Source organism: Lithobates pipiens, unplaced genomic scaffold, assembly GCF_037356315.1.
Source record: "Lithobates pipiens isolate NorthernLeopardFrog02 unplaced genomic scaffold, aLitPip1_a1.2 Scaffold_22, whole genome shotgun sequence".
Classification (NCBI taxonomy): Eukaryota; Metazoa; Chordata; class Amphibia; order Anura; family Ranidae; genus Lithobates; species Lithobates pipiens.
Genome location: NW_027507784.1, coordinates 278,660,120 through 278,685,858, shown reverse-complemented (window position 1 = coordinate 278,685,858; position 25,739 = coordinate 278,660,120). Strand labels below are relative to the sequence as shown.

Genomic DNA, 25,739 nt, shown 5'->3' with positions numbered 1-25,739 from the left:
CCCGCTTATTATAGGTCGACCCGGTGGTCTCATTATTTTTGTGTATTTTTGTCAAAATGTACATTACTGGAATTTTTGGAGCATGTGGTATAAGGTAATCAGCTTCCTTTTGATTTAAAATATCTTTGTATAGGCCCTCTGTTACCCAATCTATAAGTAATGTTTTTATTTTTAAAGTCGGATCACCGTTTAATTTTTTGTAAGTATTTGTATCATTTAATAATCGTCCCATCTCATGATAATAGTAGTCTCGAGATAATATCACGAGACCTCCCCCCTTATCTGCTGCTCGTATCACTATCTGTTTGTTTTCCTCTATCATTTTTTATACCTTCCCATATAGTTTTATTTTTAGCCTGTCTTGATTTCTAAATTCCTCACATCATGTTGTACCATATTTTTAAAAACTTCTATATGGTGATGCATTCCTTTGTTGGGATTGAACTCTGTGACTGGGTACGCTTCCTGATGACGTGTCAAACGAAACGTACGCCGAGGCGGTACCCAGTCACGTTCGTAAACGCACAGTTCCGGTCGTCTTTGGTTGTCGGCTGTTTCTTGGTGGAACGTACACCCAACACAACGAGGAACTATGCATCCATTACGAAACGATTGTTTTAAGCGAGCAGCCCCAGTGCCAGGTCGGGCACCGGCATATGTAAGCAGCCATTTGGCCTTATGTTTTTTAATTTATTTTTATTATTAAACGGTGTCACGCTATGGATTTTGTTTGCCCTTTTTTTATGACCTGTCTGAGTCTATGAGGAGAAGCTTCTGTTCATACGAGGTCCACCTTATTCCATATGAGCAGGGAATTCACCTGCATAAGCCTATTTGACTATCTTTTTAAATAAAGTAGTCAACAGCATCTGGTAAGAAGACAACTTTATCTTCACAGTTGGGGTGTTTTCTATGTTCATAAGTTTTGGTGAAGGGACGTGTCACTACCTTGTAGAAGATTCCAGCCGCTTTCTGGCATATGGATTCAGAAGGAGTTTTTCACTGAAAGAATGACTGTTTTGGACTTTGGATTTACATTTATATATTTTTTTGGTTCTAGTATCCAATTGGGACTTCATCTATTGTTTATATCATCTATTTGTTTGTAATTATTTGTTTTTTACCATTTTTGGTGATAGGTTGTTCATTACTTTAGATGTTTTATGATTATCAATTTTCACATTTGTGATTGATATTTATATTTGTTCAGCGCCCCTATTATTATTATATTTTCAGCACAATAAGTTTTTTCTTGTCTTTTAGGGAGCAGCTATTAGGTGTTTCACTTAGTTTATTTGATTCACTGAGTATTAGTCTATATATTTTTTTTTATTTGAGTGGCGCGGAGTTTATTAGTTGCTGTTTTTTCAGCCACATTTTCACATTCATAAAAGTCAAGAGCGACAGTATTTTTTGAGAATTAACCGAAATGCCTCTTTAAGTCCTTTTGTTGCAGCAGCTCAGCTCCCCCTCCTAGGAGTGACTTGGCAGCCTAATAGCTTTCTAGTCTGTAATGTAACCATGGAGCAGGTGTTCTGGAAGGGGGAGTGGGCAGAAAGATGAGCAGAGAACTTGAGGGACTTCAGTGCTTCTGTTTGAGGATGAATTGCTCCAGCGTCTGCTGCTACAGAAGTCGGCAAGGGCTAGATTGAGAGCTCATTTACCATTTGTTTAAAACATGGAAATACTTGAATCTCCTGGCCCAAAATTCACTTCAACACACAAACCAATTGCCAGACTTAAGGGGCCTTGAATCTATACAATTCAGGCTACAGCTTTTGATCGAGTCAATCATAAGTAACTATGGCTGCTTCTTGGCAAGTACTGCCTGGAGCGGGGCTTGATCGATTGGCTGAAGACCTTGTACAGACGGGCTGAAAGCTTCATGCTTGGGCCCTTTGAGGTTGGCTCGGGTGTGTGTCAGGGGTGTCCTTTGAGTCCTCCACTATACACGTTTGCGATCGATCCCTTCATTAGGAGGTTAGAGAGCAGAACGTTGTGCGGAGTGCCTTTGGGTATTTCTGGTGAGCCCCCTGAGGGAAGTGCCCAGTGTCTCTCTATGCGAGAATCTACAGCTGTTTCTTCCAGCTATTAAGGGGGAACAGACTGAACTTCATTAAAGAGGTCTGTAACCTACCTTCCCAGGCGGATGGGTGGCCTAGGTATGGTCTTTTCTTTGAGGTTTCTGAAGAGGAACCGCTTGGGTGGGTTGATATTTTTTCAGTTCTGGTTTAGTCCTTTTCTGCAGAGCTGGGAGAATGGTGGGCCAGTGAAAAGCCTGAAGGTCTGATATGATAAGCTCGCGGCTTATGTTGCCCCATGCCTCAAAATACTTTCGCAGTCGCGAGTGACTGCGGAAGAAATTAAGTCTCTTCCTAGGGAGGCTCTGGAGAGGAGAGTTGGTTGAATCTGCCTTTAGCGTTTCACTGGCCTTGAGGGATTTTGCCCAGGCCTGGTTATGAGGAAGGGTCTGCATTTGCTGAATCTAGAGAGAATCCCTTTAAAGTTTGGGGATTTGGCCTGGCGCTCATTCCATGACAGACTATGTAAAGGGAAACCTGAAGCATCGCTCTGTAGAGAAGAAAATGGACCATTTTTATGCTTCGGTGCCCATTCAATATAGAATTCTATAAGCAGGCCGGCTGTGTATCCCTTTCCTTTCCCGCTTGAGTTATGTGAAGTGGTCGTATGGGGCTTTTGAGAATCATTTGGATTTTGAGACACTTTTTCTAGTTAAAAGAGAAGTATGAACTTTAAAAAAAAAAATTTTATTCATACTTGCCTCAGTGGATGGAACATCGCAGATGGCTTGGTTCTCACTTCTCCCCAAGCCGAGAGATACTGCCTGTCAGACAGCATCTCTTCTGCTCTGATCCTCGACGCTCACTGGAGAGCTGAGCTTTTGGAAGGGAGGGAACAGCCATCTTAACAGCTCACTGAGACTGTGAGACTTCAGACCGATCTCCGCTGAAAATGGGTCACAGGAGTGCAAAACGAATTGCACACCTGTGACCCAGAGGAGAAGTCCAGCCTAAAAAGCTCAGGCTGGACTTCTCCTTTAACCACTTGCCGACCGTGTTTCGTACATTTACTGCGGCACAATGGCACGGCTGCACAAAATCCCGTACCTGTAAGGGACGCACCCCTGTGACCAATGGATTCATTTCAGAACCCAATCAATCTTCCGGTCCAGGCCAATGATTTATGGCCTGGACCGGTCGATCGGTTCTGGAAAATGAAATCCTCCCCTGCCTGTGTAAATGTAAAAACAGGCAGGGAAAGTGATGTTATCTCCCCTGGTGAGATCCTTTCCGTTCCAGAGAGGAGAGAGAAAATCTCACAGTAAATTGTACCAACACCACACTAACACGTACACATAGGTACACTTGTCACCCCCCTGATCGCCCCCCCAGTTAATCCCTTCACTCCCTGTCACAGTGTCACCCAGTGCAGTTATCAGATTTTTCACTGATCACTGTGGTGGTGTCATTTGTGACACTAATAAGTGTTGGAGCAGTTAGTGGTAGGCCCAGGTAGCTTTAGGGTACCCCCCTAACCCCCCCAATAAAGGTTAGTTTTTTTTTTTTTTTTTATAGTGTCAGGGCTGTATATTACACTAAATAAAAGGTTTAACCCCCTGATCACCCAGCCGTGATATCAGTTAGGTTTTAGCGTCAGTCAGGGTGCCAGTAGCGCTAACACCCCTGCACACACCATACACCTCCCTTAGTAGTATAGTGTCTGAACACTTTCAATACCTGATCAGATCTATACTAGCGCCCCCAGTAGTTTAGGGTTCCCAAAAACGCAGTGTTAGCAGGATCAGCCCCGATACCTGCTAGCACCTGCGTTTAGCCCCTCTGCCCAGTCCACCCAAGTGCAGTATCAATCGATCACTGTCACTTACAAAACACAACACATAACTGCAGCGGTTGCAGGGGTCAGGCCTGACTGCGAACACCAACAGTTTTTTTGGTAGCGTTTGAAGCATTTATACTTTTATATCAAAATATTTCTCTACTGGGCCTCTGTTGTTCTATATGACTCCATCGATACTGAGGCTGGTTTGGGTCGGGAATGGGGGGTGCCCTTTTCTTGTCTTGATTCTGGAGCTGCAATGCAAAGCAGGTCTTCCCTCCTGAGTCTCTTGAGATATTGGCGGGGGGGCCCTACTGCGCGTCAGCGCCACGTTACGACCTGTTTGTGGCATCTTTGACGCCACAATACAGACACATCTTTGGACCATCTCACGTCGGAGATGGGGTTGGCGTGGCTCCACTTTGGTGCCTATGCCGGTGGTGGATTTCACTACCAACACCCACTCTCATTCGACTGTGTGCATGATGTTGGTCAGGGACCTGCCCCATACCTGGATTCCATAAGCAGGTGAGCTTGATTGTCTTACCATTTCACTATGTGTTTGACACCAAGGAGGTAACACACACAGCCTATTCACTGGATACACACACACACACAAAGTTATGCACATTTTCTTTCTTTTTTTTCAGCCCTCTCCCTTTTCTTTTGACTTAAGCAACATACCCACTTACTATTGTGTATGTGTATTTTTATACATACACGACACTCATTAAAAGATATAAATATCAACATATATATATATATTTATATTTATTTATTTTTTCCTTTCCTCTCAAACACTCATGTTTTTCACTTTTCACATTTTCTTTTTCACCTTTTTCATACATATTTTTCAGATTTGTATACAATTTTTTTCCAGAACACTACACTTGTAATCATCCCCACACGTGTGGAATCGGGCATGCTATGTGGAGGTTTTCTTGGCTGGGGTGGGGTTCCTTGCCTCAGCTCCGGAACATACAACCATTTGGGGTTCCATCTTCCTTGATGCTAGCCAAGCACAGTGCTCTAGCCGACCCGTGAGTATAGATCTCCTTTTTTCCCCCATGAGGTCTTTTCTCCCTTTAACCGCTTCCTGCCCGCCCTATAGCCGAATGCCGGCCTTCGGGCGGGCGGCTTCCCGTGCCTGGCCGTCCCTGGACGGCCTGGTGTTTACTTCCGCAATGCGCGCCGCCGCGGGCGCGCATCGCGGAAGTTCTGTGTTTGCCGTGTCCCCCGGGGACAGGCAAACACAGATCGCTGTAAACGGCCAATCACAGCGGCCGTTTACAGCGTGATCGGCGTGTCCAATGGGAGATGATCTCATATGTAAACATATGAGATCATCTCTCAGCGCCGCTCTCCCTCCTCACACAGACAGCGTGTGAGAGGGGAGAGAAGAACGGCTGCAGCAGCCGTCAGTGTAAAAAAGTAAAAAAAAAAAAAAAAAAAGTAAAAAAAAAAGTTTAATAAAAAGTGCCATCCTCCCCCAGAGCCATCCTCCCCCAGTGCCATGCCCCCCCCCCAGTGCCATCCTGCCCCAGTGCCATCCTGCCCCAGTGCCATCCTGCCCCAGTGCCATCCGCCCCAGTGCCATCCGCCCCAGTGCCATCCTGCCCCAGTGCCATCCGCCCCAGTGCCATCCACCCCAGTGCAATCCACCCCACCCCAGTGCCACCTGCCCGCAGTGCTATCTGTCCCCAGTGCCACCTGTTGTCAGTGCCATTTGTCCCCAGTGCCATCTGTCATCAGTGCCACGTATAAGTGGCATCTGTCATCAGTGCCACGTGTTATTAGTGCCACATAGTGCCATCTGTCATCAGTGCCACGTATTAGTGCCATCTGTCATCAGTGCCACGTATCAGTGCCATTTGTCATCAGTGCCACCTGTCAGTGTCACGTGCCATCTGTTGTCAGTGTCACGTGTCATCAATGCCACTTATCAGTGCCATCTGTCATCAGTGTCACGTGTCATTGGTGCCACATATTAGTGCCATCTGTCACCGGTGGCACGTATTAGTGCCACGTATTAGTGCCACATGTCATCAGTGCCACGTATTAGTGCCACGTGTCATCAGTGCCACGTATTAGTGCCACGTGTCATCAGTGCCACGTATTAGTGCCACGTGTCATCAGTGCCACATATTAGTGTCATCTGTCATCAGTGCCACGTGTCATCAGTGCCACGTATAAGTGTCATCATTGCCACGTATCAGTGCCATCTGTCATCAGTGTCATGTGTCATTGTCCTGGTATTTCAAAAGTGTAATAAGTAGTCAACAAGTTAGATGTGTAATTTATGCTCCTAGAACACGTGATGGCGCTCCCTGCATGTTGGGCCTCTCTATGTGGCCAGGCTGCGAAAAAGTCCCACACATGTGGTATTGTAATACTCAGGAGGAGTAGCAGAATTTTTTGGGGGGTGTCATTTGTGGTATACACATGCCACGTGAGAGAAATAACCTATTACAATGACAATTTTGTGGAGAAAAATAAAGAAAATGAAAAATCTTCATTTTGCAAAGAATTGTGGGAAAAAAATGACAACATCAAAAAGCTCACCATGCCTCTTACTAAATACCTTGGAATGTCTACTTTCCAAAAAGGGGTCATTTGGGGGGTATTTGTACTTTCCTGACTTGTTTGGGTCACAAGAAGCGAGATAGGCCACCAGTACATCAGATGTGATCAATTTTGTGCGATTCGCACCACAGCTTGTAGACTCTCTAACTTTCACAAAGACCAAATAATATCCACTAATTTGGGTTATTTTTACCAAAGATATGTAGCAGTATAAATTGTGGCCAAAATTTATGAAGAAAAATTAATAATTTGCATAATTCTGTCACAGAAACAAAGAAATATGCGTTTTTTTTCAAAATTTTCGGTCTTTTTTCATTTATAGCGCAAAAAATAAAAACCCCAGAGGTGATCAAATACCACCAAAAGAAAGCTCTATTTGTGGGAAAAAAAGGACACAAAATTCATTTGGGTACAGTGTTGCATGACTGAGTAATTGTCAAAGTGTGAGAGCACCGAAAGCTGAAAATTGGTCTGGGCAGGAAGGGTGTTTAAGTGCCCAGTAAGCAAGTGGTTAAAAGGGGTAGAACATATTTACTAATACTTTACATCTATTTATGTTTACAGTTTACTTCTGTACCCAACTCCAGATGAATGGCATATAGCCATGAAACGGATGGGATGCTCAGTCAAGTCTGGCTCATTACTTACTCATTGGCCCATATATATCTTTCATACATTTAAAATTGATTGAGTACTATGTAACTATTAATGTGTACTTCTCTTATAGCAGCTCTTTTGCATATGGTGTATCAATGCCTGTTAATATGAAATACCTTGTATTACATTCATCAATGTTTACCATATCTTATGTGCTGCCAAGCTGACATATGTACCCATTATGTTTATACCATGTGTGTGTGTATATATATATATATATATATATATTTATATATATGAAAATACTTTACTAGTGTTACAAATAAATGTTTACTAAATACTCTACCTCCACAAGTCAATTGCCTCATTTAAAGTCCCACATTCCCTTCTTACGTAACTAAGCATGACAGATGAGAGTGAAGATGAAGTCACCCATCTGTCAGATTCAGGCTCCTAATATGACCCTGTAGGCCAGGGTTTCTCATCTCCAGTCCTCAAGGCGCCCCAACAGGTCATGTTTTCAGTATTTCCATCAGATGAAACCGCTGTGGTAATTATTAAGGCAGTGAAGCTTATCAAATCACCTGTGCAAAATAATGGAAAGCCTGAAAACATGACCTGTTGGGGTGTCTTGAGGACTGGAGTTGAGAAACACTGCTATAGACAGCAACGGCAACTGGGCAGATAGCTCCAACGATGGAGTTGTGGTCCCTGCCAAGGTCAGGTGTACCGGACCCCGTTCTGCTATTGGTGTGCAAGAACCGCAGGGCTCTCATATGGAACAGAGAGCCAGTACTAGTGCCGCTCATCCTTCTGGTGAACTGGTAAGCACCAGCGGCCTAGTACATCCTGGTCGTAGTCAAACCAGCACTGCAGTATCACGTGGTGACGTGGAGAGTCCCAAAAGTGCAGTTCAAGCTGGTGAGGTGGCTAGCACAACCATTGCCACCCCGCTGCCACCGAGAATAAAAAGACAGGCCCGTCGAGCCCATAGTGCCCTTCCTGCTGCATATGTCAATCCGAATTGGGAGCCCATCACTTCTGCAGCACTAATACTTCCCCCATTCACTGGCCAACCCAGAAATTAAGGCGGAAACAGTTGATTTTACGTCACTTGATTTTTATTCGCTATTTTTCACAAAACACCAATGTGTCACAAAATAATAAAACGTACTAAAAATAAAAAAGCAATAATTAACTTTGAATCCCAAGAGCACTGGTATTGCATAAGAGATGAGAGATTTCATATGCTGCAATACAGAGAGGGAGTGGTATATGCTCTAGAATGCAGCTGTGGATTGCAATACATTAGACGCACTTATGCTCTGCACACACGGTCGGGCATTCTGACGACAAAATCCGTCATATTTTTTCCCAAACTTGCCTTGCATACACACGGTTGCACAAAATTGTCAGAAAATCCGATCGTTCAGAACGAGGTGACGTACAATACGTATGACGGGACTATATAGAGGCCAGTAGCCGATATCTTTCATCTCATAATTTATTCTGAGCATACGTGGCACTTTGTGCGTCGGAATTGTCTACACACGATTGGGATTTAAACGTTTTTGTTGTTGGAAAATTTTAGATCCAGATCTCAAACTGTGTCGAAAATTCTGAAGGAAAAAAGTCAGACGGAGCCCACACACGAACGGAATTTCCGACAACACAGTCCGATCGCACATTTTCCGTCTGAAAGTCCAACCGTGTGTACGGGGCATAAGAGATTGTTAAGAGTATGCATCAAAGAGCATGTACAAAACATTTTAAAAGGATTTGATAAACATAGCTTTTCCAAACACTTTGCTCAAGTGCATTATCGAGACCCGTCCCACTTGCAATTTTGGCGAAATGAACCATATAAAAGACATTGGCATGGCAGCCATAAAGTAAGAACAATAAACCAGCGTGAATCTAAATTAATTTTCCTTATGGATACTCTTATGCCACGTACACGCGATCGGAATTCCAGCCAGAAAAAGACCGATGAGAGATTTTAGCTGTCCGAATTTCCGCCAGCCAAAAATTGATAGCATGTTCTCAATTTTCCCGACGGAAAAACTTTCTATCGCAAATTTTGATTGTGTGTATGCAATTCCGACACGCCAAAAATCACGCATGCTCAGATTCAACTACGAGACAGAAGCTATTGGCTACTGGCTATTGAACTTCCCTTTTCTGGTCCCACCGTACATGTTGTACATCACCGCACTATAAACGATCAGAATTTGGTGTGATAATGTGTAGGCAAGACAGCTTGAGCCGAATTCCGTCAGGAAAACCATCAGAGCTTTTTCAGACGAAAATTCCGATCGTGTGTACGCAGCACTAGGCTGCATTCACACCTGAGCGTTTCAAAGTCGCAAGTTTTTACCACAATTTTGTTCAGGTCACCAATGTAGAAAAAAAAAGAAGACAGAAAAAAGACTGTAATCTGCCCCAAAGAAGCTCATGTACTTATTTGAGCTCAGGGAGTTTTTCAGGCATTTTGCTTCAGGTGACAAAATGCTCAAATGTGAACAGGTGCCATTGAAATGAATGGGATTTTGCTTGTTGGGCGTTTTAAGAGCTGAAAACGCCCAGGTGTGAATGCAGCCTTACACCTCAAGGATTCAATGTTGAGTTTGATTTCAACTGTTTTATTAAAGTGGAGGTTCACACAAAAATTGAACCTCCGCTTTTCGGAATCACCTTACTAAAGATGGCGGCGGCAGCATCTGAGGACCGAGGGACGGCTTGACCTCGGTGCCGACATCGCTGGACCCTGGGAAAGGTGAGAGAGTCCTTATTTTATAGGTCAGCAGCTGCACTATTTGTAGCTGCTGACTAGGGATGAGCCGAACACCCCCCCGGTTCGGTTCGCACCAGAACTTGCGAACGACCCCCGCGTTCGGTATGAACGTTAGAACCCCATTGAAGTCTATGGGACTCGAACGTTCGAATTGGAAAGTGCTAATTTTAACGGCAAATATGCAAGATAGTGTCCTAAAAAGGGTTTGGGGACCTGCCTCCTGCCTCAGGGGACATGGGTCACTGCAAAAAAAAGTTTTAAAAACTGCCGTTTTGGCGGGAGCACTGATTTTAATGACGATTAAAGTGAAAAAAAAAAAGTGAAATATTCCTTTAAATATGGTGCCTGGGGGGTGTCTGTAGTATGCCTGTGAAGTGCCACGTGTTTCCCGTGTTTAGAACAGTCCCTGCACAAAATGACATTAAACGGAAATAACACCATTTAAAACTGCTTGCGGTTTTAATGTTATATCTGGTTCCTGCAATATGGTTGAAAATCATTGAGAAACATGGCATGGGTAGCCCTCCCTGCCCATTACCAGCCTATTTGGGTCTTGTACGCATATTAAGGGGAACCCCGTACCCATATTAAAAAAAGGAAATGCGTGTGGCCCCCAGGCCCTATATACTCAGAACAGCAGTATACAGGCGGTGCAAACAAGACAGGGACTGTGTAGGTTTGTTGTGTTAAGTTGAATCCGTTTGTCATTTTCAACCGGTACATTTTTAAAGTGTAGCTCCAGTCAAAAAAACTATCTTTAAGCTTTTTGGAAAACATAGGGAAGGGTTATCACCCCTGTATAATTTGTTTTGTCGTCCATCTTTTTTCATCTCACTTGCTGTTGTCTCCTTGCGTTTGCAAGTAGGAGATGTTTGTAAGTTGGATGTTTGAAAGTAGGGGCCTGCCCTATATTATAGCGGTATGCACTGGGTACAGAGCACGCAGACAGCACGCACGCATCTCCTAACACTACTGACTGCAAGCTCTATTATTAACCACTTGTTAGCCCAATGTTTGCATAAAGTGAAAGATGAAGTTATGCTGAGTAAATAGATATCAAACATGTCACTCTTCAAAATTGCATATGCCCGTGGAATGGCGCCAAACTTTGCTACTTAAAAAATCCCCATAGGCGACGCTTTAATTTTTTTTTTACTGGTTACATGTTTTGAGTTGCAGAGGAGGTCTAGGACTAGAATTATTGCTCTCGCTCTAACATTCTCGGCGATACCTCACATGTGTGGCACATGCGAGCACATGGGGACATGGGCGCTTTAATTTTTATTTTATTTTTTTATTGTTCATTTTACTTTATTTATTTTAGTTTGACATTTTTTTCCCCAAAAATATATTTTTGATCACTTTTATTCCTATTACAAGAAATGTAAACATCCCTTGTAATAGGAATATGGGGTGACAGGTCCTCTTTACAGTGAAATCTGGGGGGTCAATATGACCCCACATCTCACCTCTAGGCTGGGAAGCCTGAAATAAAAAATAAAAAAAAGATTCTGGCTTTGATCGTACTGGCGAGTTGGTAGAAGCACCGGAGGGCGGTGAGGGGTGGGGGGCGTCTATGGCTGGGTATTTCAGGGTATCACCGAGTATGGCTGGGTATCTCTGAGTATGGCTGGGTATGGCAATTTATGGCAGGGTATTACAGAGTATTGGCGGGGTATTGGCGGGGTACTACAGAGTAATAGCAGGGTACTGCAGAGTATTGGGGGGTACTACAGAGTAATGGCAGGGTACTGCAGAGTATTGGGGGTACTGCAGAGTAATGGCGGGTACTGCAGAGTAATGGGGGGTACTGCAGAGTAATGGCAGGGTACTGCAGAGTAATGGCAGGGTACTGCACTGCAGAGTAATGGCAGGGTACTGCACTGCAGAGTAATGGCGGGGTACTGCAGAGTAATGGCAGGGTACTGCAGAGTATGCACTGGTATTGCAGAGTATTGGCAGGGAATTGAGGGGTTAAATTCGGTGAGCAGCGATGTGGGCACTGCAGATGCAGCCCACATCGCTGCTGACACCGATCTCTTTCCCCTCCGCTGTACCGATCGGTACAGAGAGGGGAGGGAGGAACAGGCGTCATAACATGACGCCGGTTTGTTTCCAAGTGATCACTCTGTCATTTGACGGAGCAATCACGTGGTAAACGGCCGCTATGAGCGGCCGTTTACCGTGATCCGTGATGCGACCCGGCGGTCACGGATGTTCTCGAGTGCGCACACCTCGGGGCACGCGAGAGCAGAATTCTGGGAGGCCGTTAATTAACGGCCTCTCAGAGTTAAACAACCCCCCTGAAGCTGTTAATCGGCAATGGGCAGTTGTTAAGTGGTTAAAGCTAGATCACTAGCTATATAGGCGAGGTGAATATAGTGGTGTATACTGCAGTCAGGGCACAGACAACAACCACTACACAGCAGCAAGATAGGAAATCAGCCAAAAACGATTGGTGTGTACTGTGTTGAAGGTACACAGAACACCCACTGCTTCAGATGCTAAGTAACACACTACACGAGGCCGCCTCAAAGGCGGCCTTATATAGTGTGGGGCGTGCACTACACAGCCTGAGCTATGATTGGCCACAGGCAGGATGCCTGTGGCCAATCATGGCTCTCCTCGCTGCCGGCGCTGCGATTGGCCAAGCATGCGGGGTCACAGTGCATGCTTGGCCAATCATGGGACAGCAATGCACTGCGCCACCGCAGTGCATTGTGGTCCGCGCGCGCGTCACTCGAATTTTGACGCGAACGGCCCAAACGTTCGGAATTCGCCGAACAGCCAATGTTCGGGTCGAACGTACGTTCGACTCGAACATGAAGCTCATCCCTACTGCTGACTTTTAGTAAAAAAAAAATTTGCGGGACTCCTGCTTTAATGATTTTTGATATTTCTCACCACTTCCCTTTGCCTCACTCCAATTGTCCGCACTGAGTATGTGTAGGCTCACTAGGCCTTCATCAGTTCACCCAGGTTTTCATTCTCTTTAATTTTTTTTTTTTTTGGTTTTGTCTGCCATATTTACTGTAAAAAGAAAAATAAACTGCGCCAAGATAAATGTATACCTAAGGATAACAAAATCTGGTATAAAATGGAAGCAGCAATCCTCCTGCGTAACACCAAAACAGTAAGAAGACATGAGAAAAAATATATAATTGTGTTAAATCTCTAATGTTGACAGATATAAATAATAAAGGAGTGTGTGTACATATAATGCCCCACCTAGTGAAACCAATGACATATCTGTGTGCGTGACAATTTAAACAAAAATTAAATGTGGTTAAAACAACCATCTACAGTGATGGCTATCTGAAATTGCATCAATAAATAAAAATCACAATTATAATTGCATAATAAAAATAATAGAAAAGTCCAACTGCATCAAAGAAAGTCTGTGTAGCAAACTTAACAATTGTGGCATACACCCGTGTGAGCCTTATGCCCTGTACACACAGTCTGACTTTCCGACGAAAAATCCGATTGTGTGTGGGGTCCATCGGTCTTTTTCAGTCGGAATTTCCGACACACAAAGTTTGAGAGCAGGATCTAAAATTTTCCAACAACAAAATCCGATCGTGTGTAGACAATTCCGACAGACAAAGTGCCACACATGCTCAGAATAAATTACGAGACGAAAGCTATTGGCTACTGCGTTCTTTATAGTCCCATCATCTCCTACGCCACCATGTTCAGAACGATTGGATTTTCCGACAACTTTGTACGACTGTGTATGCTAGACAAGTTTGGGACAAAATCAGTTGGAGAAAATCTGACGGATTTCGTCATTGGAAAGTCCGACCGTGTGTACAGGGCATTAGGAATAAAGTCCATCCACAAATAGAGTATCTTCAATCACTGGTGAGCAAGAAGTGTTAAATCTACCACCAGTAAGGATAAAAACACTGCTTACCAGATGTCAGTGATCCCCCGTTACAGAGGATCAGGGAAAGCAGAGGTTATCCTAGCTAATCTCCAGATCGCCCCGTTGGTAGTCAAGCCCGTGAGCCATACCATGAAAAAAATTAATGCTCCAATAGTATAAAATACCTTAGCGTTTATTTGGAAGCTTTTTTAAAAAACAGAATCACACTTACAATGTAACATTGAAGTAGAACGCCTAAAGTCCAAAGTGCCGGCCAGACACATATGGACACACCCGTCCTGCTGGATAATCCAACAACACGAGGTGATGTCAGTGCGTCGCCTCGCCCTACGCATTTCTTAAGAGAATTACATCCTCCGGGCGACTGACAGCCACATATGGGATATTTTTGGTCACCTTATTCTTGTTGTCGGGGCACATTTTTATAGCAGGTTCTTTCATTTTTTACTCTGTGGTAATTGTATTGTTACCACTTACCCTGACTATTAATTTCATCACGTTTCTTTTTCAAATATTTTTTCATATTCAAATATGAATTTTATTCAACTCCAAACAGGCGCGAGGACCCCATATCACAATCATGAGTGTGCACATTACTATGGCTACATAGCTTATGCAGAGGGTGAAAACATTCAGAATACCTCTGGGGAAAAGGCCCATTGAATACCCTGGGAAAATGGCCAATATTAGGGCTGCAACCAAATGATTATTTCCATAACCAATTAATTGGCCGATTATTGTTTCGATTAATCGGAAAAAAAATCATTAAAAAAAAAGAACATGCCAATTTTTCACTTATTTCAAATAATAATGAAGAAACAGAGCATTACACTCAAACTGCATCACAACATAACTACTAAAGTCAATTCCTCATTCATTACCAACAATGCAGTGAGGGGGCTGTCCCTGAATCATAGAGGGGACTGTACTAGAGAGTTTAACCTAGTTTGGAGATCAGGCGTTAGAGGGGGTAGGTTGGGAGGGAGGGAGTTTGGAAGAGAGGAATATGGGAGAGGAACCGGACCGGAGGGTGATGCAATAGAAAAGGCGTTTGTTTGGAAAAGGGACCAGACCCAAAAGGGGGGGGGGCTGGGGCAAGGGACCAGACCAATGCGGGCTGGAGGAACCGGACTGGAGTGCGGGAGGGAGGGGTCTGTGCACTCCTCAAACTGACACTAATGATGGGGCACAATCCCCGCCCCCGGGAACACCAAAGACGAGGCACTAGTCCCCCCAGAAACACCAATGATGGGGGGGCACTATTCCCCCCAGGAACACCAATGATGGGGGGGGCACTAATCCCCCCCAGGAACACCAACGACGTGGCACTAGTCCCCCCAGGAACACCAATGACAGGGCGCCATTCCGCCCAGGAACACCAATGACGGGGCACCATTCCGCCCAGGAACACCAATGACAGGGCACTACTGTTCCCCCTTCCAGGAAAACCAATGATGGGGCACTACTGTTCCCCTTTCCGAGAAAACCAATGACGGGGCACTACTGTTCCCCCTTCCAGGAAAACCAATGACGGGCACTGTTCCTCCCAGGAACAGCAATGAGTACTATTCCTCCCAGGAACACCAATGACGGGGCAATATTCCCCCCAGGAACACCAATGACGGGGCACCTTTCTCCCCAGAAACACCTATAATGGGGCACTATACCCCCAGGAACATCAATGATGGGGCACTATACCCCCCAGGAACACCAATGACAGGGCACTATTCCCCCCCCAGAAACATCAATGATGGGGCACTATTCTCCCCCTTCCATGAACACCAATGATGGGGCACCATTTTCCCCCTCCCATGAACACCAGTGATGGGGCACTACCCCCCCCCCCCAGGGAACACCAATGATGGGGTACTATTCTACCCTCCCTCACAGAAATAAAATGTTTTGCCAAGTTCACTCACTGTATTAAAAAAGCTGCTACCTTATATGGCAGCTCGGTGCACACGGCTACTGCTTCTCTCCTATCTCTCTTCCCTCGAGGCAGCAAAGCAGGCGGGGCTGAGAATACCCCACTGACGTCAGTGAGAAGGCAGACATGCCAGGTCACATGAGCGCCGCTATGAGAATACAGCGCTGGCTTGTACAGGTCTCAGGTGGAGGCAGGACTGGCAGGGAGGGAAGTGTGTGCCATTAGCAGACTAATCCATAATTAAAATAGTTTACAACGATTTTCATTAGAGGTCGACCGATATATCGGCCGATATTTGGGGTTTTTTAATTAATCGGCATCGGCTGATTGTGCTGTTAAAAAAGGCTGATGATATATTCAGCGCGACTTGCAAATGACTTCAGTAATAGAAGTCAGTGCAAGTTGCCTGGAGACTTGAGTGACTTGTCTCCTCTCTGGGCAGTCTGCCAAGAAAAGATCAAAAAGATACAATGTTTACACTTGAATGAATGAACTCATCTCAGTGTGTAGAGTTCTCAGTTTAACCATTTAAAGACTAATTTTTTTTTGACACTTGATGCTTACAAATAAAAATCCTGTATTTTCTGCTAGAAATTCACTGAACCCCCAAAACGTATATATATTTGTTTAGCAGAGATCCTAGGGCAGTGATGGCGAACCTTGGCACCCCAGATGTTTTGGAACTACATTTCCCATGATGCTCAACTACACTGCAGAGTGCATGAGCATCATGGGAAATGTAGTTCCAAAACATCTGGGGTGCCAAGGTTTGCCATCACTGTCCTAGGGAATAAAATAGCGGTTGTTGCAATATTTAATGTCACATGGTATTTGTGCAGTGGTCTTTCAAACTCAATTTCTTTTGGAAAAAATACACAGATTTAAAAAAAACAAACAGTAAAGTTAGCCCATTTTTTTTTCATCCAAAAGTTTTGATTACCTGTTTTTGTGTGTATCTCTCTCTCTCTCTCTCTCTATATATATTATATATATATATTATATTTTTCATTCTAAATTATACATACAAGTGAACTGTTTGGATGTTTGTTTTGTTTAATAAATGTAAGAAATTTTCTGTATCACTTAAGGCTGCTTTCACACTGGAGCGAGCAGGCGTTGGACGGTAAAACGCTGCCAGTTTTAGCGGCGCTTTACCATCATTTTAGCGGGGCACTTATAATCCAGCTAGCGGTCCAGGAAGGGGTTAAATGTGCCCGTGAAGCGTCGCTGCCAAATCGCATTGCAGGTGCTTCAGCAGCGGTGCCCATTCATTTCAATGGGCAGGAGTGGTGGAGGAGCGGTATACACCACTCGAAAGATGCTGCTTGCAGGATTTTTTTTTAATGTCCTGCCAGCGCATCGCCTCAGTGTGAAAGCACTCGGTGCTTCCACACAGACTGCAGGGGAGCCGTTTTGCAGGCACTTTACAGCCGCTATTTTAAAAGCGCCTCAAAAACGCCCCAGTGGGAAAGGTGTCTAACTGTTAGATTTTATGAGATGAAGGGGAGAAAATAAATAAATAATCGGCCTAACATATCGGCCCAAAAAAAATCGGCATCATATATCGGCCATCGGCCGTGGCGATTTCTAAATATCGGTATCGGCCTCGGCCAGAGAAAAACCCATATCGGTCAACCTCTAATTTTCATTATCGATTTTATCGATTAATATATCAGCTAGGGCTGAAACGATTAATTTCAATAGGAAGGCACTTAGAAAATGGCTGCAACTATTCAAGTCAATGGGAACTTCAACAAAATGGCCGCAATACCATACATTCCTATGAGACCATTTAAGAACACTGTCAGTGATAGCGCGGGAGTATTGCTCTACCACTTTCCCTAGTTAGCTTAGTAGTTCGTTACTTCACGGTGTCAGGTTTCCACTCGGAAAAAAGGCCTTCCCGTCGAGGTGGTGGTGCACAACATTCTGGGTGAGGTTGGGGAGATTCGGGGCCTTGAGAACGATAGGTAGCGGTCGGGGGCCTGGAAAAAGGTGTGGAGGAACGTCAGGTCCTCGTATATGCTGTCTGTCATTCTCTGGGTTTGCAGCTTTTCTTTCTGTCCTTTCAAGTCCCCTAAACTTTGTTATGATCAGATTTTTTTTTTTTTTTTAAAAGGCTGTATGCATGGGTTAATTAGCCTGAGGGTGTGTTTAGGTGGAGGTTTAGGGTTTTGTTGAAGAGCATCATGATAATAGTAACGCTAAAATACATGCTGGTTTGTATATTTAGTTTTCTTTGTATCTATATAAATATATATCATTATTTTTATTTTTTTTCGTATATATGTAAAGATTTTTATTATGTTGTAGGTTTGTAACATTTTTAATAAACAAAAATTCACACTATACAATTTTCTTGTTTCTTCCCTTTAGATTTACCAAAACTATATAATAGGAGGTAAAACAAAAACACTTTAAAATTGTATGCAATCAGGCAGGCACTTGAACTGCATAGTTGAAGGTAAATCTAATGGAAATTGACAAACAAAAATTGTATTATGTGTATCCAGCTTTAGACAAAGTTAGCATAGCTGAATGGGGCAAATATAGGTCTTACATAGACTAATTATTTCACACTGAATATTTAGATTTCTATATATCTTAAAGCTGGCAAAGGTGAAAACCAATAACCCTCTCTGGTACAACAGCCAATTACACAAATTTATATCACTGCCAAACTCAGGCCTGTGGGTTTATAAGGGAATAGTATATTTGCACAGTGAATATTCTCGCATTGGGAAAAAAAAAAAATGTTTCAGGAGCTAAAAGGAAGTGTTCTCCCTTCTCAATTTCATGTTATTTTGATATCTCCAGCTCTGCCATGCTTTTCATGCCCAGTCCCCAGAGGTTAAAATGGTGTTGGCCCCAGTTCTGTCGTTAGAGGTTATTTGTATTACTGATCACAAAAAAATTATTTCCACCTTCTATACTAGCCTTTGATTTTACCGCAATCATCAGACTGTCTTAGGCAACTGTTCATTTTGCATAGGGCTTATCTGACCCCCATCCGCATGCCTAGATATTGCCCCACTCACAGCCCTCAGTACCCCTGGTGTTCCAATGCCTGCAGCATCTTTTATCTGCTGTGGGCCTGCCCCAGGATTCAAGTTTTCTGGCTCCAGGTGGTACAATTCTTCCATGATTAAATGGGCTGATCCATGACTCTGGACAATAAACAGTGCATCTTTGGGCTTTTCTGGGATCCAGATGATTACAGGACAACATTTTTACACAACACTTTATTCAGTGAAAGAAAGATAATAGCCTGAAAAAGGAGGCAGGAGCTTCCTCCCACGTTACACTCCTGATTAGCAGATATTAATGCCCCCTCTCCTCTACAAGAAGCTAATCTATATACATAGCAGATGTCATTCTAAATATGATAAAGTTTAGGCTCGTTGGTTGGAGCACTCTACCACGTGTGTAAGAGCCCTTTAGCAACCTGGTGAAACAGCGATGAGAATTTAAAGATCCTACCTCTCACCCTTGGGTTCAATTTGTAGGTCACATTGCCTAGTTACGCTTTTTCCTCTTTGTAACTAAATGGTCCACCCACCCACCCACCCCCCTATTTTCTGCATGATTTAGGATTGTGTAAATTTATGAGCTTTGTTGTTTATGTGCACATTTGATATTTTATATTAGGGAGCGCGTCACGGTTAGTAGGAATACATTTATTGATATTAGTGTGGTGATAGCACTGTAGAGTCATAATAGCTTCTCTTTCACTTTTTTTGTAGCTTTTATAGTTGTAACTATAAAAAAAACTGCACAATTTCTAGCTTAAAATCCTGTAATCAAGCCACATAAGTGCTAATCCACTTCCTTTGACATCTGCTGAAAAGCGGTTATACTAACAAACATTAATCTGCTTATATCATGTAGTTTTTTTGTTGGAAAATACCCTTCAGTCATAGGATTCATGACATACTTCATAAATTGAAGCAGAGACATTGATATATCAACTAGCCCCAAAATAAGGAACAGACTTCAAAAGGGAACCAACTATACCACCTAGTTTCAATATAGCTTGAGCACCCAAGGGGGTTCACACACAGGGCAATTAGCTTATATACTTAGAATGGTTAATTACACAAACGGCGAATTGCCGTAGTATAGCCCTGTGTGGAGAAATACTTAGTGTCCAGACAATTCCTTGTTATTTATGTTAAAAAGAATGTTGTCTTGCTTGCATGAAACGTATGTATGGTATGTATAGTTATTGTGGCTTTAGTGTGTTCCCTTGAGACTGAGATTTCTATATACCCTCCCTTTTTATCTGGGAGGTAATTTTTGAGAATAAATAATTTTTACAACTAAATAAAATATTTGATAACACAACCACTGATTTTTTGTCATTAACATAGCAACTTTATTACCCCTGTCTCTCTCTCTTATAGGGGCTGTCTCTTTTTTAGTCTAGTTGTATGGCTATAATTACAATACCCCAATGGTGAGTGTTACATTGGATTAAAGTGGTTGTAAACCCCATTCATGAAATTTGACCTAGGCACATATATCTGTAGTGTTTACTTTTCTCTCTCTCCGAAGTTCTAAGTGCCATGTCTTTCTGCTGCTCTGTTCCTCTTATCAGCATAACTTCTGACAAGTTCTGACACACGAGATAACAGCAGTTGAAAATGTATGTGGGGGGGGGGGGGAGCTTAGAGGTAGATAAGCAGACAGCTTGTCTATTCAGAATACAGCTCTGCACATTCCTTCGTTCCTCTGCCTAGGTGTGTGCCTTTTCTCCAATCAGCTCTCACACAGTGTAAGCCCAGACTCCTCACCCACCCCTATGTGCTGCTGAAACAGGAAGAAAGATTTACAATACTATCTGCACTTTCCAAAGAGTGTAGAAAAAGAAAGACAGCAGATATACATGTAAAACTTATGTAGGGAGATTTTTTTAATCTCTGTGCATCATCTGAGGCTGTTCACTTCACTGGTCATAGGAGAGGATTTACAACCACTAATTAGGATTAAATATTTTTTATTGCCTTAGTTTTTGTTGGACATTGTATTAACTTGCCCTATGTGCACCATCACTGATACCCTGCATTTCACATGCCCAGAAGGCGGGTATAGCAATTTGATGTACAATTGGTTTTGCACGCATTGCTAATGTCCACACAACTCTGGATAGGTCCTGGACTATTGTCATGTGTAATATTGTAGGTCACACTCTGGTCAGGTTTTATTCACTTTTTTTTTAGAATACAAATACTTGAATAAAGATCTTGCTTATTCAATGTAAAATGAAAAAAAAAATACATCTGAACATAGAGCTGGGATCGCAGCAGGAAAGAATAGTTTAGGAGGAGGACTGGATACAGAGGAAAGCTCGCAAGCAACATACAACAGAAACACCAAGAATTTTTCACAAAGAATGGAAAGGGTAATACTACTACCGATAACTCATTATTATTATGAAAAGCAACAATCACTAACCTTCTACATCTGCCATGGCAGCATGCATTTATAAAGGGGAGGGCTTAATGTACATGAAGTAGATTTGTAAAAATGTATAAGAAGCAGAACATTGCCATTCCAATATCTAGTAGAAATTTCATAAATGAACTGTGGTAGCAGCCATCCTTACTGTTTATAAATCATATCTGCTACAAAACCACAGAAGCACTTTTATTATTCAATACAAGAATAACTAATGCAAGAATCTGGAAACTTACCTATTACTGATTCAACAGTATTACTGGTAGGGTAGAAAGGGAGGGCTTTGGCATTAACACTTGAGAGAGCAGTAGGGGACGAACTGTCTGAGCCAATACTGGATGCCAGGCTAGATGTGATACTGGACGTTATACTGGAAGCCAATGGGTTCACCACTGAGAAAACACTGAGATGGCTCTGTTCATAACAGACATGAAAATAATTAAAAACGCCAACTATATGCACGAAAAACAAAAAAATCCTACAGATTATAATTAAATTTACAAAGATAGACAATGTATCTGGGCATGTGCAAATCATCAGGCTGCGATAGCAGTGCTTGGTATGCACCCATGAAAGGGCTACAGCTACTTTGAGACATTCTGGTGCAGCTACTAAGAGTTAGAAGGATCTATAAAACATTCATTGGACAAATGTCACACACGCACATTTGTGCAGGCTTGACAAATTTTCCCCGTATTTTACTAAATGAATGCCTATAACCATCAGCTCCATCTAGAGGTCAAAATGTGTTTTTAATGTTACTCACTGAAGTAGTTCAGAACAAAAATTGTGCATTTTGGCCAATAAATGGAGCAGACGATCATAGGAGTTGATCCAATACTGAAACTTTGGGGCAAATCTGTCCAGCTGGCATGAACGTGTATGACAATCGTCCAAATAATGTATATGCTTGTTTGTAGGTGATCAAATACTTATTTTTCCACCATAATTTACAAATAAATTCTTTCAAAAATCAGACAGTGATTGTCTGGATTTGTTTCCACATTTTGTCTCTCATTAGTTGAGGTATACCTATGATGACAATTACAAGCCTCTCTCATCTGTTTAAGTGGGAGAACTTGCACAATTGGTGGCTGACTAAATACTTTTTATTGAGTGTGTGTGTGTAGATAGAGATATATATATATAGATATATATATATATATATATATATATATATATATATATATATATATATATATATATATATATATATATATATATATATATATATATATATATATATATATATATCTATATTAATGTGTTTGTGGTTAGGTCCATATATCTTTGGACACAGGCACAATTTTCATACTTTTGGCTCTGTATGCCACCAAAATAAAAAATAAAGTACAGACTTTCAGCTTTAATTCAAGGGGTTGACCATAAATATAAAGTACACATTTTAGGAACTGCAGCCATTTTTATACACAGCCCTCCCTCCCCCCCCCCCCCCCCCCCCCATTTTCAGGGGCACAAATGTAATTGGAAAAAATTTATATAATCATAAATAAAATGTTATTTTTTATTATTTTGCTGAGAATCCTTTACTGCCAATGACTGCCTGAAGTCTAGAAACCCATGGACATTATTAAAGACTAGGTTTCCTCCCTTCTGTTGATTTGCCAGGCTCTAACTGCAGCGGACTTCGGATGTTCTTTGTTTGTGGGTCTTTCTACCTTTAGTTTTGCCTTCAGCAAGTGAAATGCAAACAAACTGGTGTGGCACCAGTTTAAAACATCTCCATGTGGCTTATGAACATACCAAAAAATGCAGACAGTCCCATAAATATGTGAACGACAGTGCCTGTGTTTTTACCACTTGTGAAAGTATAAAAAAAACTGGATATCCTTATGGTGACACCCTCTAGCGCTGTACCGGGTAGTAGATTATGCTAAAGAAAATACAATGTGCACAAATAGTCCATTTGCCATAAAAGTGAAAAATAATAAAAAGTGACAGGTGCTCTTCATAAGCTGTATTCTGTGCTTCTTAAGCCCCGTACACACTATCAGATTGTCTGCTGAGTTTTTCCTTCATATTTACCAAAACCATGTAGTAGAAGGGCCTGCCTGATTGCATACACATTGAAACTCCTAAGGTTTGACCTCATATTATATGGTTTTGGTAAATCTGAAGGAAAAACTCAGCAGACAATCTGATAGTGTGTACGGGGCTTTATAGGTGCCCTATAGGGAATGCACTCACGAAACAATTCACCCCGCACGGGGGTATTACGCTTTCACAATATCTGCCACTGTGCAGCAGACAAATGGCCTCCTCCTGTTTCAGCTGGTTGTTTCCTTGTTTGCGGTGTAAGATATGCCATCAGCATCCCCGGTCGCGAGCACGAGAGGTAGAACAGGGACGTGTGTGTGTAAACACACAAATCCTTTTTCTGTGAGAAATGACAGACCATGAGTTCCTAATAGCTAGGAACCAAGATCTGTCATTCCCTCTAGTCAGTCCCATCCCCCTACATTTTACACAAAAATATGTCAAAAGTGTCCGATGTGTCCACCAGAATGTCACAGTCCCAATATAAAAAAAAAAAAAAAAAAATATTGCAGATCACCATTACTAGTAAAAAATTATAATAAAAAAAAATACTATAAATCTATCCCATATTTTGTAGACTCTATAAATTTTGTGCAAACCAATCAATATATACGCTTATTGCATTTTTTTTTGTTTACCAAAAATATGTAGAAGAATACATATCAGCCTAAACTGAGAAATTTTTTTTTTTTTTTTTTTTTTTTTTAAACAATCGGTATATCTATTATAGTAAAAATTACAATTTTTTTTTTTTAAATTGTCGCACATTTTTTTGTTTATACCACAAAAAAAACACAGGCAATTAAATACCACCAAAAGAAAGCGCTATTTGTTGAAAAAAAAAAAAAGGACATCAATTGTGATGGGCTTACTTCTTCTTTGTCTCCCAGCAAAGGTAAAGCATAAAGGGCTATTATGCATCGCATAGTAGCCCATTATATGTCATTTACCTGACACAGGAGCCAGCGATGTCCCCGCTGTCCCCTGTAGTACGGAACATCAATCTTCTTCCGGGTATCGCTGCGCCGGCCACTCACAGCACCAGAGCAGCAATGACGTCACTCCCGCACGGGAGCCGCCCCTAACGGCATATCGCCGTTAGCAGCGTCAGTCTGCTAACGGCGATAGTGCCCATGCGCCGTAGAGAGCGGTGACTGTCTTTTAGTAAATATCTCCTAAACTGTGTAGGTTTAGGATATATTTCTTGGACCTACAGGTAAGCCTTAATCTAGGCTTATCTGTAGGTCAAAGTGGTTTGTAAGAGTTTACAACCACTTTCATAGTTTCATAGTTTCATAGTTAGTAAGGTTGAATAAAGACACCAGTCCATCTAGTTCAACCTGAGTGTCTACAATTGTCCCTATCCCTGTACATTGCACACTTACATTGGTCCCTACCCTCAAGGAGCCCACAATCCAAGGCCCCCATTCATATACTATGGCCAATTTTGGACAGAAGCCAATTAACCTACCTGCATGTCTTTGGATTGTGGGAGGAAACCGGAGTACCCGGAGGAAACCCACGCAGGCACAGGGAGAACATGCAAACTCCAGGCAGGTAGTGTCGTGGTTGGGATTTGAACCGACGACCCTTCTTACTGCTAGGTGAGAGTGCTAACCACTACACCACTGTGCTGCCCTTTAAGAGCTGCAATTCCTAAACGCTTTATATAACTATTATAACCCATTATATAACTATAGCTTGAATATGTTTTGGTAAATACCTGAAAAAAAATCTATGAAATTGTGCTCAAATATATACAGTATCTCACAAAAGCAAGTACCCCCTCACATTTTTGTAGATATTTTATTAGATCTTTTCACGTGACAACACTGAAGAATAACGCTTTGCTACAATGTAAAGTGGTGCATGTACAGCTTGTATAACGGTGTAAATTTGCTGTCCCCTTAAAATAACTCAATACACAGCTATTAAGATCTAAACCGCTGGCAACAAACGTGAGTACACCCCTACGTGAAAATGTCCAAATTGGGCCCTATAAGCCATTTTCCCTCCCTGATGTCATGTGATTCAAAGTTACAAGGTTTAAATGGGAGCAGGTGTGTTAAATTTGGTGTTGTTGCTCTGACGCTCTCATACTGGTCACTGGAAGTTCAACATGGCACCTTATGACAAAGAACTCTCTGAAAAAAAAGAATTGTTGCTCTACATAAAGATGGCCTAGGCTATAAAAAGATTTCCAAGACCCTGAAACTGAGCTGCAGCACGGTGGCCAAGACCATACAGCAGTTTAACAGGCCAGGTTCCACTCAGAACAGGCCTCGCCCTGGTCGACCAAAGAAGTTCAGTGCACATGCTCAGCATAATATCCAGGGGTTTTCTTTGGGAAACAGAGGTACGAGTGCTGCCGGCATTGCTGCAGAGGTTGAAGGGGTGGAGGGGGGGTCAGCCTGTCAGTGCTCAGATCATACGCTGCACACTGCATCAAATTGGTCTGCATGGCTGTCGTCCCAGAAGGAAGCCTCTTCTAAAGATGATGCACAAGAAAGCCCGCACAGTTTGCTGAAGACAAGCAGACTAAGGACATGGATTACTGGAACAATGTCCTGTGGTCT

At 42.5% G+C, this 25,739-nt stretch overlaps 1 protein-coding gene across 2 annotated transcripts in view; it reads right to left on the bottom strand.

The window, feature by feature from the left end:
• UNKL (unk like zinc finger) overlaps nucleotides 1–25,739 on the bottom strand; it is a 180,745-nt gene that overhangs the window by 55,509 nt on the left and 99,497 nt on the right. For both annotated transcript variants that reach the window (XM_077449087.1, XM_077449088.1), the window contains one exon: nucleotides 21,342–21,519. In XM_077449087.1, coding sequence (XP_077305213.1) covers nucleotides 21,342–21,519 — 178 coding nt within the window. The remainder of the gene's footprint in view (nucleotides 1–21,341; nucleotides 21,520–25,739) is intronic.